Source organism: Pollachius pollachius (genome assembly GCF_949987615.1).
Source record: "Pollachius pollachius genome assembly, chromosome: 4".
Classification (NCBI taxonomy): domain Eukaryota; kingdom Metazoa; phylum Chordata; class Actinopteri; order Gadiformes; family Gadidae; genus Pollachius; species Pollachius pollachius.
In genome coordinates, this window is record NC_136937.1 from 18,872,006 (window position 1) to 18,890,949 (window position 18,944).

The 18,944-nt window shown below is 46.1% G+C and overlaps 1 protein-coding gene across 1 annotated transcript in view; it reads right to left on the minus strand.

Annotated features, from left to right (window-relative positions):
• Positions 1-514: 514 nt before the first annotated feature.
• tln1 (talin 1) overlaps positions 515-18,944 on the minus strand; it is a 43,492-nt gene continuing 25,062 nt past the window's right edge. Inside the window, exons 34-56 of the mRNA XM_079734859.1 lie at positions 18,787-18,930; positions 18,457-18,618; positions 18,023-18,163; positions 17,313-17,494; positions 16,778-16,910; positions 16,585-16,686; positions 15,988-16,158; positions 15,444-15,692; positions 14,837-14,956; positions 14,550-14,696; positions 13,906-14,072; positions 13,313-13,496; positions 12,794-12,919; positions 12,570-12,686; positions 11,924-12,109; positions 11,610-11,717; positions 8,906-9,011; positions 8,150-8,274; positions 7,723-7,848; positions 7,557-7,619; positions 7,265-7,447; positions 2,402-2,527; positions 515-1,780 (exon numbers count right to left, since the gene is read on the minus strand). Coding sequence (XP_079590985.1) covers positions 1,646-1,780; positions 2,402-2,527; positions 7,265-7,447; positions 7,557-7,619; positions 7,723-7,848; positions 8,150-8,274; positions 8,906-9,011; positions 11,610-11,717; positions 11,924-12,109; positions 12,570-12,686; positions 12,794-12,919; positions 13,313-13,496; positions 13,906-14,072; positions 14,550-14,696; positions 14,837-14,956; positions 15,444-15,692; positions 15,988-16,158; positions 16,585-16,686; positions 16,778-16,910; positions 17,313-17,494; positions 18,023-18,163; positions 18,457-18,618; positions 18,787-18,930 — 3,303 coding nt within the window. The 3' untranslated portion in view covers positions 515-1,645. The remainder of the gene's footprint in view (positions 1,781-2,401; positions 2,528-7,264; positions 7,448-7,556; positions 7,620-7,722; positions 7,849-8,149; positions 8,275-8,905; positions 9,012-11,609; positions 11,718-11,923; positions 12,110-12,569; positions 12,687-12,793; positions 12,920-13,312; positions 13,497-13,905; positions 14,073-14,549; positions 14,697-14,836; positions 14,957-15,443; positions 15,693-15,987; positions 16,159-16,584; positions 16,687-16,777; positions 16,911-17,312; positions 17,495-18,022; positions 18,164-18,456; positions 18,619-18,786; positions 18,931-18,944) is intronic.

Genomic DNA, 18,944 nt, shown 5'->3' on the forward strand with positions numbered 1-18,944 from the left:
GCGCCGGTCACTCTACACTGTGAATGATGTCAGAGGACCACATTTGGTCCTGGCCTCTGGGTCCACACGCAGAGATGCTGACCATTTTAGGAACAGCTTTAGACCATACATATTCCATAACTTTTAATAACTTGCTTGACAGTTGTTGGTAATGAAGTACGTTCATTATGCAACAGTGCATCAGGACTTAATGGCTTTTATGAGAAGTAAATCATTGTCATTATGGAGTTCTTTTTAACACATTGTGATAACTGATTTATAAATGTGTTTAAAATTCTGCCACTTGTTTTGTGAATGATAGATTAATTAATGAATAAACACTGAAAAACTACTTATTTAGAATCGTTTTTTGGAACAACAAACATGAAACATACAATGGAAAACACTCCCCTCTGTGTATACTTTGTTCAAAGACAACTAACCATTATATCAGGGGGATTCATTAGTATTTTAAAAGTAAATGTAGGACATCTTAACACATAATAAAAAATAACAATTGGGCAAATCATTTTAAGGAAAAACAGCTTTATTGAAAAAAATATAACGGTGCCTTGAAAGTTGCATATTTTCTGATACATAAAATGTTGAAAACAAATTGACACATATATTGAAACTTTGTATGAATATGCAAATCAATAAGTTTGATATGGATTCCGGATACACGTTTTTGCTATATCAAGTAGGGCCAAGATAAAAAAACAAAATATTACGCATGATAATCTGCTTCGTCATATGCATTTCATGATTATGTGCAAAAGCATTTTGTCATTTATTTAACAACGCAATTAGAATGCCTAAGAAAGGTGATTTGATGTTATGAAACAAATGAAACAAACTAATACAAATACAACAAAGACATCTTCTGATTACCATCAGATGCCAGTTACAAATGCATTGAACAACAACCTGGATAAGTAAAGTCACAAAATCCTGTTGAAAAATAAACAATAATTACTTTATCATGGAGCAAAAACAACAAGGAAGAATCAAGAAATATACAAGTTATTATAGATTTAATTCAATTTAGTCCATAACTCATTTGGTCCCAACCAAAACAATTGCTTTTATAGGGCTATTTATATAACTCCAATGGATGAACATTAGCTATATAAAATCCAATATAAAATACATTTCTGCTCAATCAGTACTTTAACAAAATTGACATGTTCATGTGAGAGGTTTTGAATCTCAAAGTAATTTATTACAACACTAACCCTTATATCAAGAAGTGCTGTATTTGTTCAGAGTGTTTTCAACACATATAGGAAACATGGCACGTGTGACAGAACTAAAGCCATGCATTTCTTTCTCAGTAGGGTGGCACATAGGGTGCCTTGTTATTGGCAGAAAGTTAACAGAGAAATTAAGTTCATAAAGACATGCAATGTGGATACATAAACAAAACGTTCAACTAATTTACCATATCAAAGCGTACGTGATCAGAACAGTAACGCAACCATACAACATTTTATTTGATCTTTTGCTTCCTTTTTTCATGTTGTTTTCGTATCGTTTCGCCCCGAATACTAAGGGTGAACTTGAGCATAAAAAATAATACTATATTTGCGTGATCTGAAGCAGATAGTGGCGTCCTGAGCACATGATTTGTCAAAGCCGTATCTTAAGCAACCACAGGGTGTTGACCTCACTGCTCCTGGCCGTCCTCGCGCAGCTCCGAGGGCAGGAACTTGTACTGCTGCTGTCGGATGGTTGCCAGCTTCTTGCGGGCCTCGTCCAGCTCGCGCTCCTTCCTCAGCATCTCCTCCTGGGCCGCGATGATCTGGCAGAGGACAAGTACGTTAGGCAGAAGCACAACCTTATGGACTGCATTTTTATACAGCGCTTTTCTAACCAGTAACCACTCTAAAGCACTTTACAATACTGCCCCACATTCACCCATTCATCCACACATTCACACACCGACGGCGGTGTCAACCACGGAGGGCGACAGCTGCCCCTCAATGCATTACACTATAATACAGAATGCTTAAAACATGTGGAGATGGGTTGGAGTTTTGAGATTTACAAGTATTGGTGTTTGTGTCAGCGTTGCGGCAATCTAGTGTGCCGTTTTACCGTGTGGGAAGATAACGTCTGTCCTCTAACACCTCTAAAGGTTTCTCTCAGTAGGAAAAGTCCAACATTTGGATTGGTAGTGATTCTGAAGAGATCCCTAGACGTTGAACTACTAGGACAAAACCAACATCTGATACTTATGGTCGATGCTACTATGTTTAAAGACACACAAGCTTATTAAATGCCTGTTCAAGCCTGTGTTCAAACCTGTACCCTTTCTTTAAGGGGCCACACACACACACACACACACACACACACACACACACACACACACACACACACACACACACACACACACACACACGGCTGTTCAAGGCGCTCTCACCTGAGCGATACCGCCCACCATCTTGCTCTTCACCACCACCGCCTGATCGTCCTGCGCGTCGAACGCAGCCTTCTGCGCCGCCTTCACCAGGTTGTCTGAAGCTCGTTTGACAGCGTTTCCGGCGGCCTGAAGCGTAGAAACAACAGTGAGTTTGTAGGAAGAACACCAGGACTGGATACTGAATATGTCCTTGTGGACACAATTATTAGGCTAGATGAAAACAGGGATAACATTTAGCATTAACATTCAATTTGAAGTAGAACTTGGAATGAGCGAATGCAGTTTGACGTTGTTAGGTTTGTTAGTTATTCTGTTGTAAAAGAGCATCACTGTTGGGTATTAACTGCATGGCTTCATTGCATCTAAAAGGATTGTGATCTAAATGGTTAATCATCTAAGACCAAGAAATGTGGAAAAACCGACTGACAATAAAGCTGTTGTGTGGATGGCATCAAGGAGCCACACACACATGACCCCCCCTGAAGGCTTGATCTTTGTGGTGCGTACCAGCCTCAAACACCATGTGGCTAGTTTACATTGACTAAAAATATAAAGCCATCATGGGATTACAGATGCAGAATTATGCTTATCAGTTTAAAAACTGGGTCATCTGTTTGGGTAAAAACCACCTGCCTTTGTGTCGCATTTGCAAACCAGAAGAATAGCTTGCATGTAAAAATTGAAAAACCTTAATTAGGGTTATCACTGTTCTGGTATGGAAGGCACCAGAACAACCTAACAAAGGCCAAGAGCCAGGCTCCTCTGCTCTCCTGTACCGGGTGTTGCTCTGAAAGGCTCAGCTGATGAAGTCCCGGCTCAAACTGTTTGACAAAAGCAATACAACGGCTGTTGCATTGCATTATACCTCCTCATAACGTGTTAGTAAAAGTGAATTCAACTAAATCAATTTAATTATTTGGTATAATTTCAGTAATTCGGCAATCGTTGTACTCCACATTGACATTGACGAGTGTGATGTTGGTTTGTCAAAGAACAAAAGCTTCTATTGTTCTCTAAGTGTCTTCTTAAAGGATCTCCCTTAGCAGCGAGGGCCAAGGGTCGTCTTCCTATTAACCTGCCAGAGAGGAACAGCAAAGCCCCAGCAAACATAAATAAACTGGACTTGGCTTTCAGAGAAGGAACCACTGAGTTTCATCCCGTCTATGTTGCTGTAAAAGCGCTGTTCCGCCTTAAATTAACCTTGCAAGGGCCACAAAATATATTAAAATAATTAAATGAATTAATAATAATAACAATACTAATCAGACATTTTGTCTTTGTAGACGTTAAGACCAACATTACGACGGTCCCTATCGATAGTTTTCTGTGGTACACTTAAAACATTACATCCAAAATAGAACAAGGGTCAAAAAAGACGATCTAAGTCCATAATGCTTTGGCATTTGTATTCATGGACAAAGGTTTATAATAATGGATGTCCCTTCTCAAAAGGTATTTTGTTTCCATAGATACAGTCATAGATATAGCTATAGACAGATATATAAGGGTATTAGCCATGCGACAGCTGCAAGGTCAAGCCTGGAAGAGGTAAGACCCTGCTGATTGAATTAGAGAACATGAGACCATCTGGGGGCCGGCCCGGAGCCACCAAGCCCTCACCGCCGCCAATACGGGACTCCATTGCCCACAGGTTTGGGACACTTTTTATTATTATCATTGTTGTTATGTTCTGCCTGACATCGGCATTGCCCAGGCAGTGTGGAAGTTACAGTTAGCTTGAGGTAAAGTCTAAAGTCAGAAAGCATTGTTCAGGTTTCACTGTCCATCCCTTTTATTTTGAATACCTGACAATGAGCCATGACTATGTTATCACAACACTATGTATACATATGAAAATGTATTCAGTGCTTGCCTACATACATAGATGTACATATATACACACACACACACAAACACAACTACACACATACTGTTAGTGCCACAACTATATCGACCAGTTCTATGATAATAAATACAACTGCAGTAGCTATGGATAAAGCACAACTCTAGTATGCTAAATATAGACTTTACTAATCTCGATGCGACAGCTGCACAAATAAAGGAAATTCTGTAACCCGAGACAGTAGGCCTATTATCCACCAGCGCTGGCTCCCCCATCAATTGTCCTGCAGCACACATTTGTTTCACCGTGTTGTAAGCTCTTGTTTGTAAAGCACTATCCCTACTATCTAGGAGGCCTTAGCAACCTCTGATATATCATAGATAGCATTGCAATTGTATCGTCTTATCTCTTTGGAAAATCAACGTATTAGAGATGACAGGGCAAGTGGTCTGCAACCTCTAATACATACTTTTTTTCAAAGTGTTAAGATGGGTGAAAGGGTGAATGCTGCTTCTGGGACAACCCATGAGATCAGATGTAGCTCTACTACTCTACTCGAAGTCAGCATTAGGGAGTGGACCTCTGTTGGTTGAGGGCAGCGTAGATAGCAAAACCTGACCCTTTCCATCATCATCAGAGCCAAACTGTTCTTTCAGGTCACATGATGCTGCAGCCATCGGCCGATAACACAACATCATTCATTTTTACAAATGCGTACCTCGATACAAACATGTATATACGTATATTGGATATGTCCTCCTAGTCCTGACCTAGTCCCGCCCACTATCAGCATTTCAAAAATGCCTGCTTGCCGACATCTGTCAGAGACTGTTTTATTTTATATAGAGGTGGGACTATATCGCTATTCAGGCTCTCTCTCTCTCTTGCGCCCTCCTTCACCTGCCCGCCCCCGACATCTGATCTTGTCAGCCATTACACAATAGATACGAGTCTTAAAGGTCCCATGTCATGATAATCTCACTTTATGAGGTTCTCTAACATTAATATGAGTTCCCCTAGCCTGCCTATCGTCCCCCAGTGGCTAAAACTTGCGTTCGGTGTAAAACGAGCACTAGGTATCCTGCTCGCCTTTGAAAAGATCGAAGCTCAGGCGCGCTGATTTGGAATGTGGCCCCATATGTCGTCATAAGGGGCCAAGTTACCTCCCGTTTCTCTGCCTTGCCCGCCCAGAGAATTTTGCCCGCCAATGAGACAATGAGCTATGAGCACCACATATGTGTGTGTGTGTGATTACACACACTGTATCACAAGTGTTTTTCACTTCTTTGTTATTTGGATAACCGTTCTGCTGTTGGTGTTATGGCGTATAACACATCGGTTCTTTGACGTCTCTGGTATTTCCACAACGAGACTATAGTTGGGGTTATCTCAGCCATGGTTGATAAGAAATTGGGGGAAAGGAACTTTGACTTTGACTCCCTGAAGAACATGAACTGCGACATACTGCCCGCCCCCTCTGCCGCGAGGCACCCCCACCGCGAAGCACCACCGCCCGGCAGCGGGCAGCCGGCAGCGGGCAGCCGGCAGCGAGCGGTTCAGTCTACTTCAGATTGATGTGGAAGAACCAGAGACGGCGGAGAACTTGACGCAGTAGTTTGTGATTCATAATATCGGAGGATATAGAGGCACACACAGCTTTTGGAATTAGGAATTGGCGGAAAGGAACTTTGGCTTTAACACCCTGAAGTACATGAACCGAGACATGGAGGAGAAAGGGATTGTTGACTGCGATTGTCTCCCGCTTGAGCCCCGCTTCCCGCCCTGTCGAGGGACCACTGCCTCGGCAGCGAGGCTCCGGCGGGAGACAATCGCGGTCAACAATCACGGGCAACAATCCCTTTCTTCCCCATGTCGTGGTTCAGTCTACTTCAGATTGATGTGGAGGTGGAAGAAAAAGAGACGTCGGAGTACCCAACGCAGTCGTTTGAGATTCATAATATCGTCTGGAGGCGCACAAAGCTTTTGGCCGTGATAATATATATTATATTATATGATATAGATATCTATGTATAATATGATATTATTTAGATATAGAACACGGCCAAAGGCTGTGTGCGCCTCGCCATTGCGATACATCCACTGTAAACAGAGTGCATGGTACCGTGGCCGCAAGCTGCTCAGGGCCACACCCCCACCCACCTCCTTGACCCGCCTCTCTCCTCCTCATTTGCATTAAAGCTACAGACACCGAAATGACAAGTTTGTGGAGAGCTCAATGTGCGACTGTGGCTGTAATTCTGCACCATGGCTGAATTTCGGGAACGTCTTCAAATACTGTGTTAGGGGCCCACTAATATCTATATCAAAGCATCCATAAAGTAGCATACCATGGGACCTTTAAAGGGGGGATATCATGCTTTTTCGACTTTTCCTATTGCTTTAGACTGTTATATGATGCATCATTTGTATGCATGTTTTACGTCTGATAAACAAGAACAATTTAAGTGTGAGCCAGGGGGAGTTTTCGCGCCCACTGAGAACACCCAACAATAAATGTGTGAAACAGCTAGTTTGCGCTCAAACTTTACTTTTGTAATAGTGTGACGTCAGACTGTGCAGTGGGCGGTGCTGAAGTGCAGAAGTCCCGCCTCCCGGCTACCCGCAATGTATACAACTTCTCAGGGGTGTGATTTTGCCGACACATGCATAAAGCGTTCGACCAATCACAAGAGAGTGGGCGTGCTGACCAATCACACCACTGGGCTACCCGGGAGGGAGGCCTTAAAGCAACATGATACAAAACAAAACGCTTTTGAAAGACGCTGAAATTGGTTTTGCAGACATGAACAGTGTGAGAATAATAAGGGGTATTTCTAACATACAGGTATCTGACCCTATTCTAGTAGTGCCCCCAAAGACAATTATTACCCCTCATATAAAGCATGATATGGGATCTTTAAATCAGATTTGTGAGATTTATTTCTCGGGTGGCCATCTTTCCAGTAAAATCCAACACCTCACTGGGTAGCTGAGCAGTCAGAAGGGAGCGCGTGACCCACCTGGAGCCTCTTCATGGTCTGGGAGTCCTGGTCCGCCTTCACCTTGCAGGCCACCAGCAGCTGGGCGGTGGACGCTGCCACCTGCTTGGCCGAGGAGATGAGCTTCTCCTCGCTGGCGTGGCCCTGCACTGCCGAGTTGGCCGCCTCACATAGGTTGCTGGTGGCCGCTGCCACCATGCGGGCCTGGGGTTTGGGGGAGGAGGAGGAGGAGGAGGAGGGAGAGAGAGGGGTGAGATGTGGTTTCGGTGTTTGATTGTAAACGACAGGACACACCTCTGGCCGGGAGGCTTACCGCTGAGATGAGGCCGTGGGACCACTGCCCGTCGTCCACCGCGTTGGCCCGGATGACCCCCACCTGCCGGGGGAAACAAAGGCTCAGCGAAAGGTCCCTCGTCTGGTCAAACAACAATGTTCATGTCGACGCCACGGCTGTACTGGACAGCGCACCCCAGACCCACCTTCCCCTGAGCCACCAGCTCCCTCTGAGCCGCCGAGGCCGCCTTGACCAGCGCACTGGTAGCCGCCGCGATGGACTTGGCCGCCTCCAGGATCTGCTCCTCGAAGTTCAGGCTCTCATCCGCTTCCTGTAGGAAACGTCGGCGACATGAATACATGAACGAACCGCGACCAAACATGACACACACAGTTATGAGTCGTGTTCTACATAAAACGTTTGGAATTCTAAGTGTGTGCCGTTAAAAGAAAAAAGTTGATTTAGGGTTGAATCGTGTGACAGGTGGTTTCATGCGAGGTGACTTAGAGATTTCTTTGGATCAATGTCATTGATGAGTTGGTAGAGGTAACGTATCTTAAGGAGGCCCAGAACAACGTGGTTGTGATATAGCGAGGCTAGGCTGTTGAGGGTGAGGAGGAGGCCTGTGTCACCTTGGGCTTGGTCCTCGGCCGCAGCTGCTCCAGCTTCTTGGCGGCTGCCTCGATGGCGGCGGCCGCACCCAGGAGCTCGTTCTCAGCGATGACGGTGGGGTCTTCAGGGTCCACCCATTCTGTACCTGAAACCAGTCAGTACACCAGTATAATGAACCAGGACCACCCAATCTGTACCTAAAACCAGTCAGTACACCAGTATAATGAACAAAGTGCACCCATACTGTACCTGAAACCACTATAATCACTATAACAGTATAATGAGCCAGGCACGTCCATTCTTATTGATAAAACAGTAGTGTCAGTATACTAACTTAAAGATCCAGTTCCGATAAGGTATGAAAGTTAGGTATTTAGGTAAGGTATGAATGTAAAGTATTAAGGTAAGGTAAAAAGGTAAGGTATTGAGGTAAGGTATAGAGGTAAGTTATTAAGGTAAGTTATGAACGCACAGCATGAACATAAGGTATTAGGTAAGGAATGAAGGCAAGGTATTAAGGTAAGGAATGAAGGCAAGGTATTAAGGTAAGGAATGAAGGCAAGGTATTAAGGTAAGGAATGAAGGCAAGGTATTAAGGTAAGGAATGAAGGTAAGGTATTAAGGTAAGGTATTCAGGTAGGTTTTAAGGCAAGGAAATAAGGAAAGGTATAAAGGAAAGGCCTTAAGGAAAGGCCTTAAGGAAAGGTATTAAGGAGAGGCCTTAAGGACAGGCCTTAGGTAAGGCCTTAGGTAAGGCCTTAGGTGAGGCGCAGTACCTTTCATGGCCTCGGCGGCCTGGATGAGCTCGGTCACAGAGCCTGCCACACGCTTGGAGTAGATGGCCAGCTGCTGCTTGAGCTCCGGGGTGGGCTTCTGGATGATCTGTTACGGTCATTCATCACATTTAGAGCAGCGTTTCTCCTGACACCCACTGTGCTCTACACAGTGGGTGTGTGGGTGCTGTATGACACCTCTACCACTACGCTACGGTGCGCTGGTAGCAGTAGTAGCACAGTAGTACAGCAGTTAGCTCAAAAGAACCACCATCTAGTCAGATTACAGAAATAGATACAAGAAGGTCAAGTAAGTCTTTTTTCAATTTAAGTGTTACCTCACGACTTTGCCTTGGTTCCTCAGCTCTGAACACCCTTACTGTCAATAATACTTCATGAATCCTCAAAAGCACATTCAGGAGTTGTTCAAATTGTTATAAATTATCCTAGGTTGCATTTGTTTCAATTTGGCTCAATCTATTTCTTCTATAAAGGTATATGCATGAGAATGGAGCATGTTCTATAGATCTATATGCTTTGGCGACTGTTCTAAAGAGCTATACGCCTTGGAGCATGATCTATATAGATATATGTTTTGGAGCATGTTCTATAGAGCTATATTCTTTAGAATGGATCAGGTTCTACAAAGCTCTAGGCTTTGGTTTAGAGACTGTTCTATAGAGCTATAGGCTTTGGTTTAGAGACTGTTCAATAGAGCTACAGCCTTTGAATTTGAGACTGTTCTATAGAGCTATAGGCTTTGGATTTGAGGCTGTTCTATAGAGCTATAGTCTTTGGATTATGGACTGTTCTATAGAGCTATAGTTTTTGGATTAGAGACCGTTCTATAGAGCAATAGGTTTTGGATTAGAGTCTGTTCTATAGAGCTATAGTCTTTTGATTAGGGGCTGTTCTATAGAGCTACAGGCTTTGGAGCATATCCACCAGTAGTGTTAGGACATGGCCTTTGATTGTTGTGGGGCCGTGTGTGCTGCCAGCATACGACAGGTGCACACTGTGTGTCTCACAACAGAGGCATGCTGCGCTCAAGTTCACTCAGATGTGTTTCCGTAAAAGGACGCCTGAGGCAAGTGACTTCAGCCACAGAAATCTATGGAATGGCCAAACAGAACACCACATGCGGCATAACAAATGTTAAGTGTACCAAACTATTGGGTTTTAAAACACAGACAGGGTGTTGAGTGTGCTTCTAAATACAAGGCGAGCCATCTAGGCTCACTGTTCCATGCAAGCTTTTCACCAGGCAATGGAAGTGATTTACTTACATTCCCAGCATTTGTTAAATACCCTTTTTTCTGTTATAACATATTGTGTATCTTATTATTTGTACTATTTAATGTGTGTAACTATTAGTTTTTATTAATGATATTATGTTAAGTGTTCAAATGTAGGGTAGGACGTTTATTTTAGAAGCATTTTTTGTTTAAATTCTCTTGACATCCCGAACTCAATCAGTAAATCGAATGAGTCTTCCAAAAGGCCAGGCAGACCTACAGCTAGAGCTAGCAAGCTAGTCATTGGATTTAGGGGAGTGGGTTTGGAGGAAGGCCTGAAGGGAGAGGTGGGAGTTTTCAGTTGGATACTTTCAAGTAATAATCTCACAGATACTAATAATAAATAAATAGATGCCGTTAAGTTAATGTCTCTCACCAAATGCATTCACACAATGGCGATGGAGCCAATATAGCTATGTCCACTGATGAAAGCTCTTGCATTTGCAATATTAGGAGTGTTATGAACTAGATGTCGGTGTCAACTTTCCAGCACCAGGGACAGTGACGATGTTTTAAAGTCAGCCAACTCTCCCGCCGAGAGGGTAGACGGAGCAGCGGCGTCGGAAGCGGTGTTTGTGTTTTTTACAGTCCTGGCTAGCGAAAACTGTGCCGACCTATGGCCTTACAAACAGAAAGATTGACGACTACAGAAGATGGAACTTTCAAAGCATGTGCAAACCAAATAAAACAAACTGCTTAGTGACTGATCCCTGTGTGGGTGTCTGGGAAGCCATGGAAGTGAGGTCCAAAAACAATAACTTGCAATAACCGCTTATTGCCATAGGTGTCGCCAAAGTGTGAGTGTGCGTGACAGTTTGCGTGTGTCTGGGTGTGCTTGTGTGTCTGCGTGTGTGTGTGTGCTTGTGTGCCTTTGTTTGTGTGTGTCTGCGTGTGCTTGTGTGTCTGCTTGTGCGTCTGCGTGTTCGTGCATGTCTGTGTTTGCTATTGTGTCTGCGCGAGTGTCTGTGTGTGCATGTGCTTGTGTGTATGCATGCAAGTATGCGTCTGCTTTGTGTGTGTGTCTGCGTGTGCTTGTGTGTCTTCGTGTGAGTGCGGGTCTGTGTTTGCTTTGTGTATACGCGAATGTCTGTGTGTGTGTGTGCTTGTGTGTCTGCGCGTGCGTGTGTGTCTGCATGTGCTTTTGTGTCTGCGCGTGTGTCTGTGCGTGCGTTTGTGTGTCTATGTGTGTCTGCGTGTGTGTCTGCATGGGCTTGTGTGTCTGCATATGCTTGTCTCTGCGTGTGCTTGCGTGTCTGTGTGTGTGTCTACGTATGCCCGTGTGTGTGTGTGTGTGTGTGTGTGTGTGTGTGTGTGTGTGTGTGTGTGTGTGTGTGTGTGTGTGTGTGTGTGTGTGTGTGTGTGTCTGCGTGTGCATGTGTCTCAGCGTGTGTCAGCGTGTGCGTTTATCTCACCACTAACACATGCTCTAATAGAGCCAGGTATCCGACAGCGGACTCCTTTCCGTAGCGCAGCGCTCTGAGCTGGACGTCCTGGTTCACCTCCGGGTGGTAGGCCGCTTGCTGCACAGAGGGCAGCAACACAGCAACATTGCAACAATTCATTTGTTTGTGTAATGATATTCCTGTACAAGGGCCACGATTTAACAGTGAATGATTTTCTATCACAAGGCATTACAATAAAGTATTAGAGGTTCCTCATGATATTTCTCCATAATTGTTATAATGGTCCAATCTGCTCCATGTAAGCCTGTGTTCTGCCCGCTCACCTTGCAGGAGTGCAGCATGTCGGCGATGGCGCAGCGGCTGAGGTTCGCCGTGGCGATGACGTCCTCCTGCCGGCACGAGTTCCCAGCAGCCACCGCTTTGGCCGTTGCCATGGTGATGCCCTTGGTCTTGCGGATGAACTCCTCTGGTGTGGCCGTCTTAGGCGGTGGGTCAGGACTATTGAACACCTGAGCAGACAGAGGAGTGTTCAGTGTAATGCCGTTCATTTCCCCTGCTTGATCAGTTCAAAGGCTCTGTAGGTGAACGTTTAGGAGCCGTGATGGAGTGGGATCTTTAAGCAGCTGCCTTCGTTTTGTATGGGCGTTATAAAGAGCGATGTTGGATATGAAATGTGCCACACTCCATGGCGTTATACTAAAATAGTCCTAGAGGCTTAACCCACTCTGGGTGCGGACATAAGAATCAACCGCTGCCCAGATGGAGCTTCAAACATCCACACACACACACACACACACCTCGCCACCGGGGTCACCCCAAACTTCCAAACATAGGATTTAATAACATAACCTTTAAAACTTTTAGTACGATTACTATGTTGACCATATAAGACATTTAGCCTGTTAAAACCAGTTTTGGGTTGAGCGCCCCTTTAATAAAAGGAATGAAGGAGGCGACTAGTGGACTCACAGCCAGCTCCTGTTTGATATGTTCAATAGTAGCCTCCAGGCCTCGGGTTCCCTTCGTCGCCTCGTCCTCCACTGCCTTCACCGTCTTCAGGAGCAACGTGACGTTTGTGACCATGACCTGGAGAGAGAATCATTACGTTAAGACCGACACACACAGAGTTGATTCCAGGAGTCACACCACGGAGCTGGGAGCTCCTCATGTGCGGACCGCCAGAGGGGTCTGACCTTGGCAGAGTTCTTGAGCTGCAGCATGGCGGGGTCGTCATGAGGCTTGCCCGCCGCCCCCTTGGTGGCGCGGATCAGGTCCGACAGCGCCTTGGCCACGTCCTTCACTGCATTGATCAGGACCACCTAGGGGAGACCAGCACACAGCGGTGAGACCAGCACACAGGGGGGAGACCGGCACACAGGGGGGAGACCAGCACACAGGGGGGAGACCGGCACACAGGGGGAGACCGGCACACAGGGGGGAGACCAGCACACAGGGGGGAGACACAACACTGATCAAAACCAGCTGTGAGAAGCACAGTACACAGGGGTGGGTCCTACACATGACTGGTTAAGACCAGCACACGTCACAGAGTGGTGATTCTCAGACCTGTCGAAATGCAGTGGAATGGTGCATGACGTTACAGTATGTGATAATGGGAATCCGTTTTATGGAGTGATTGTTTGGAAAGCACTGATCTAGAGAGTGAGCCGTCAAAGGATAATCCTTTCCATCTTGTAACAGCCAGAACCCACCTGCGTCTCTGGGTCTTCGGAGCCCAGACTGGCCGCTCCCAGCTTCACCACGTCAGCCAGCTTGGTGATAGTGAGTACCGAGGACTGGGCGGCCTGCGCCAGCTTTTCCTGGCTGGCCCCCGCCCCCGACACCAGCAGCTTGGTGTCCTCCACCAGCGCCTTGGCCGTCTTCAGGATGTGCTCTCTGTGAGGAGGGACGTACGTTAAGCTTAGGTTGAGGACCCAAAACAAATCTGTGACACATGGCTGCAGGTTGGCGGACATGCTGTGAAGGACTTAACATCTAGCTTCTGTAACGACTCTGGTGTCGAAAAAGATTGAACCCTCCTTTCGTTGTTGCTGACATAGTTAGTATTTAGTTTGATCGGAAACAGAGAGTTTATTACACAGATGGCATCATACTATAATACTATATGATAATAATCATAATTAACTAACAAACATTCAGGCCACGCGGGAGTGCTTCAGTTCTGCAGACGTCATCATATTGCCTTTTTTCCTGTGCATCACGATACATTATTGTATTCCGTTCAAATACATCCAAAATGCTATCTTGACAGCCCAAATATTTGCGTGTTTTTTCCAAAGCTGACCTGTGGTCGGCGAAGGTCTCGGAGTTCTCCCTGTTGAGGCTCCCCGCCGTGGCGAACATGATGGTGGTGTCCAGGTCAGCGATGATGCCCGAGACAGCGCTGGACGCGGTGATGCAGGCCTGGGTGCCACGGTTACCAGCTTGGAGAGACGCCAGGACATGGGACACCTGGAGGAGAGACGGGATGGGAAGGGGAAGACATGATGAAGCGATCTGGAAGAAAACCGGATGCTGTCAATTCAATGCACGCATGCACATGAAGTGATGGTTTCAAAGATTTAAAAGGATACCCGGTTGAGCTGTTCCGTCTGACTCTTTTACGTTTACATTAAGGAGATTTTGCTGACGCTTTTATCCAAAGCGACTTGCAACCACTAATTCACACATTTACACACCGACGGCGGAGGCAACCACTCAGTGAGACAGCCAACTCGTCAGGAGCAGTCGGGGTGAGGCGTCTTGCTCAGGGACACCTCGACACTCGCAACTAGCAGCCTTACGGTTACCAGTCAACCACTCTACTCCTGAGCTCCTGTCGCGATTTCCTTAACATATTCTTTTTGACCTTGGACATTCTCAGGATTTCAAAAGTGGCCCTCTCTTCTATTGGCTGAGAGTGAGTAAGTGGGTCTGGGGGGGGGTCACCTTCTCAGATACTTTGCGTGCGCTCTCGATCAGCTCCTTCTTGGTGAACATGTCGTTGGGGCTGCACTGCAGCGCCCCGGCCTTGGTCACCAGGCCGGTGCAGGAGAAGCCGAGCTCTCCCACCTTCTTGATGATGTGTGAGCCAATCTGAGGAAAGAGGGTCGGGGAGGCAGACACACCGTTATTGAAACCAACATGATCAGAGCAGGGGTGACAATCATATGAGGAAAGGGATAGGGTGGTCAAAATATGATCAGTAAGGTGCCATGATTGTCATTCCCATTTACCTCTTCATTCTCGGCGGTGATGGCGGCGTATTTAGCTTCATTGGCCAAGTCTCCGAACTCGTTGGTGATTTGATTGGCCAAGCCTCCGAGGTCGTCTGGGTTTGTGTTGGACTTTGTCACCTGGGGAAATACAGAATGAAACATGATATGAGTCTGACTGGTGATAGGAGCATACTGGAGCTGCTCAGTGTGACAGTACAGTAACACATAACCAGAATAGGTAAAAATGGTTAGAGCTGTAGTGGATATAGACCTTAGTCCTGTGCCCTTTTAGTCTAAGCCATTAGAACTTGGATGTTATTGATTTCATTAACTAGAACGATGAGTGTGGCTTCGGCTTTTAGGTTGACTTTTCCTTTTAAAAGCCGCACAATGATCTTTTGTTGCTTGTATTCAGCTCTGTTATACAACGGAATGAAAGAATCCTTTCATAACCTTTTTTTTTTTATGCTGCGAGAACACGCACATGTACATTGCTAAAAAGAAAAACTCAAGGGACCTCACCAGAGGATTTTATCTTCTCCCGTTGCTAAGGAGAGCACCACCAATTAACGCATCGGCCTTGAAACACAGTGCAGGTCAATGTTTTCAAAAGGGTTCATCTCACCATCTCTTGCACGGTCACAGCGATCGCCTTGGCCGTCCTGACCATAGTGGTCTGATAGTCGACAAAGTTGCCATCGGGGTCTCCCACATTGGGGTCCTCCATCTTGTTGATGGACTGGGTGATGGAGTCCACCATGCCCCCGACCGCGCCCGCTGCCCCCGCCACCTCGGACAGCGTGGCTCCCAGGTCGTCCACCGCCTCCTTCATCATCTGCACCGACTCCTCCAGGGCCTCCTGGGTGTGGGCCGCCTGAGACCACAGCACAACGTTTGGCCTCCGGATCCAAATACCACCGACCAGGCTGAATGCAATTCAGTATCGACACTTTTCCTTTTTAAAAACATAACTTGTACCACCATCAATCATTAAAAAATACTTCTGGGGGAATTTTTCGTAGTTTTGTGTTAATGTTTTTTTGTGTTGTATTGTTTGAGCTTAGTGGTATGTGTCTGCCGATTGTGTCTTTTTGCACAAAACAAAAAGTACAATAAAAGGCAGTAGCGTCCGAGCTCAGCACTTCACAGGAAGTGTGCGTCGTGTTTACCTTGGGGTTGCCTCCTGCCTCCTTGGCTGTGTACAACATCTGCAGTGCGGACTCTGCCAGGGTCTTGGTCTGATCCAACACCGCCATTTGCTGCTGGCTGCTGACGATCTTAGACGCTGTGCCAATAGCCGCCATTATCAGTGGCTCAAAGTATCTGGCCATCTGAGACACCTGAGGAAGACAATGTTTCAGAGGCAGTTTGAATATCGAGAAGACACAGTAGAAGACATAAAATCGACAAAAACATCTGTCTTCATTCACTTTGAACTAACCGTATGTCCATGCAGTGACAACACCTTAGACTGATGTTTAAGGTGTGATTAGACAGATGTAATAGACTTCAGGTCTCAATTGAGACATTCAAGGGTATGACTGAAGTCGCATAAGGATAGCTTAGCTTTAAATAGCTTTCTCAATTGTCCCATTGTATTGTATTATTTGTATGTATTGACATATATTGCACATTTGTATTTCTGTTTTTATTTGTAGGTTGTTTTCAGGGCGTCATTTAAAAAGACAGCCTGCTCTCAATGGCCTTCCCTGAATAAATAAAGGTTGAATAAAAAAATAAATAAGGCGCTGTGGGGTAGGGGTTACCTTGTGTCCCAGGTGCGAGGCCTCAGAGTGGGCCGCGATGGCCACCGGCTCAATGAGGTTGCTGATCTCGTGGACGGAGGTCATCATCTGCTCCTGGAGAGCCTGCCACATGGAGACACACAAGGGCTCAGATCATTCTCTGTTCTCCGTGTGTATTGTTCCTCAACATAATGTTCCTGTGCACGTGGTTTACCTCCTGGGAGATGTCCTCTCTGGGGCTGAGCTGCTGGCTGATGGCAGCGAGGGAGGCCTGGTCCACCTCACGGATACAGCTGTTGAGGATGTCAATGGCCTCGTCGCACTCTCTCTGGCCAGGGGCCTTCTCCCTACACACACACACACACACACACGCAGGTGCACACACACACACACACACGCAGGTGCACACACACACACACACACACACACACACACACACACACACACACACACACACACACACACACACACGGTGTTGCCGGTAAGACTTGATAGCTATTATTTGAGTAAGATGTGTTAGAAAAGGCCTAGCCTGCCATCAGCATTCCTGAGTGAAATGTGTGCTTCATTGCTTGGGGGGAAAAAGTATTACAATAATTAAAGTTATTCAATTAATTTATATAGAAATAAAACAAACAAATATAATAACAAAAAAATAATAATTTGCTGAATAAAACGTGTTTCCTATATACTATACCTAGCTAAAAGCTCCTTGCAGATGTACTGGTGTGAGAGGAGGCGTTGCGTACCTCATGTTGGTGATAAGCTTCTTGATGGAGTCCGACACGGTCCTAGAGTGACCGGCCAGGACCGACCACCTGGGGGGGTCTTTGGGGTTCACGGCCAAGGAGCGGGCGGTCTGGATGAGCCCGGTAGAGCTCTCCAGCATGGTCCTAGCCGCTGCTACGATGGGCTCCATGGACGCAAGGCCCTGGGGGTTACAAGCGGTGGACATGAGCAGGCGAATGATGGAATGGTTTACATCACAGAACTGCTGAATACTTTGCTGATTCTGATTGGTCAATAAGAGTACAACAACTTCGATACCACTGCATTGCAGAATACCTGATTCTGATTGGTCATTAACGTTCTAACAAATTCGGTGGAGGTGATGCGGCCGAGGTTGCATAGCGTCCGGAGCTTCGCCTCGGCAACATCACTGGAGGACATGACGTCCATTGTTATGCAATAACGGGGCACCCCTTGGAGGTCTGTTCGCAGATCATATAATTGTCTAATGGTCTCGTTCCATCTCTGACAAAATAAACTCTGTAGCTCAACCCAGGAGCTAGCTCTAATCAATTATACGAGCGTCGTCACACTCCTTCTGACCTGGGGCTTGCTGAGTACACATTGTGATCAGCTGGTTGATGCTGTCTGTCACCGCCCTGTACAACCACACCCGTAGCGCAATATGCATAGTACACATGGGCAGAGGAAACATAGTGTGCGATGGTACCTCAGGGCTGATCTGAGCAGGGACACTAGCGAATTCTGGGTTGGAGGCGAATGCAGTCAGGTTATCCACCGCTTCGATCAGTGGCCCTGTCGCCGCTTTGCACTTTTCTCGGTTCTCAGGGTTAAAAGCTCCATCCAAAGCCTGCAAAAGAACGCACAGACACATTATAAATCCACACAGTAAGCTAATTTAGCACACATATTTAAACTTCCTACATTAAGCCAATGTAGCGCACATATTTAAAGTCCACACATTAAGCTAATGTAGTGCACACATTTTAACTATACACACTAAGCTCATGTAGCGCACACATTTAAAACTACACACAATAGGATAATAAAGCGGACACATTCAAACGACACACATAAATCTCACGTAGCTCACACATTTAAAACTACACACGTTAAGCTAATGTTGCTACTCCAACTACCAACCTTGATGGACTTGACCAGGTTGGCGGTGCTGTTGGCCACCTCTTTGGCAGACTGAACAAACTGTCTCTTGGCAACAGGGTTGGAAGTCTTGGAGGAAGCCAAGCGGCACGCGTTGCACAGAGCAGACGTGTGTTTGGCAACAATGGTGGCAGCTGACAGCACCTAGGGAGGAGAGCTCCAGTTTAGATACAGGTGAAAGTGGGATTTGCTAACACTTAACAAAAAGGCAATATAAGCATGAATTAACATTAGCTTATGCAGTAATGAACTACATGTATGATGTATGCATGCATACATATACTGTATATGAACTACAGATAGAATGAGTACCTGGGATTGGGTGCAGATTGGGTCCACCAGGTTCTGGCAGGCCATCTGAATGGACTGGTTGGCTTTGGCGAACTGGGATGGATCCACAAGGCCCTTCTGACCCGCGGTGCTGTTGGGGTCTGACACCCCCACCAAGTAGGCAGCCTGACAACCAAGAG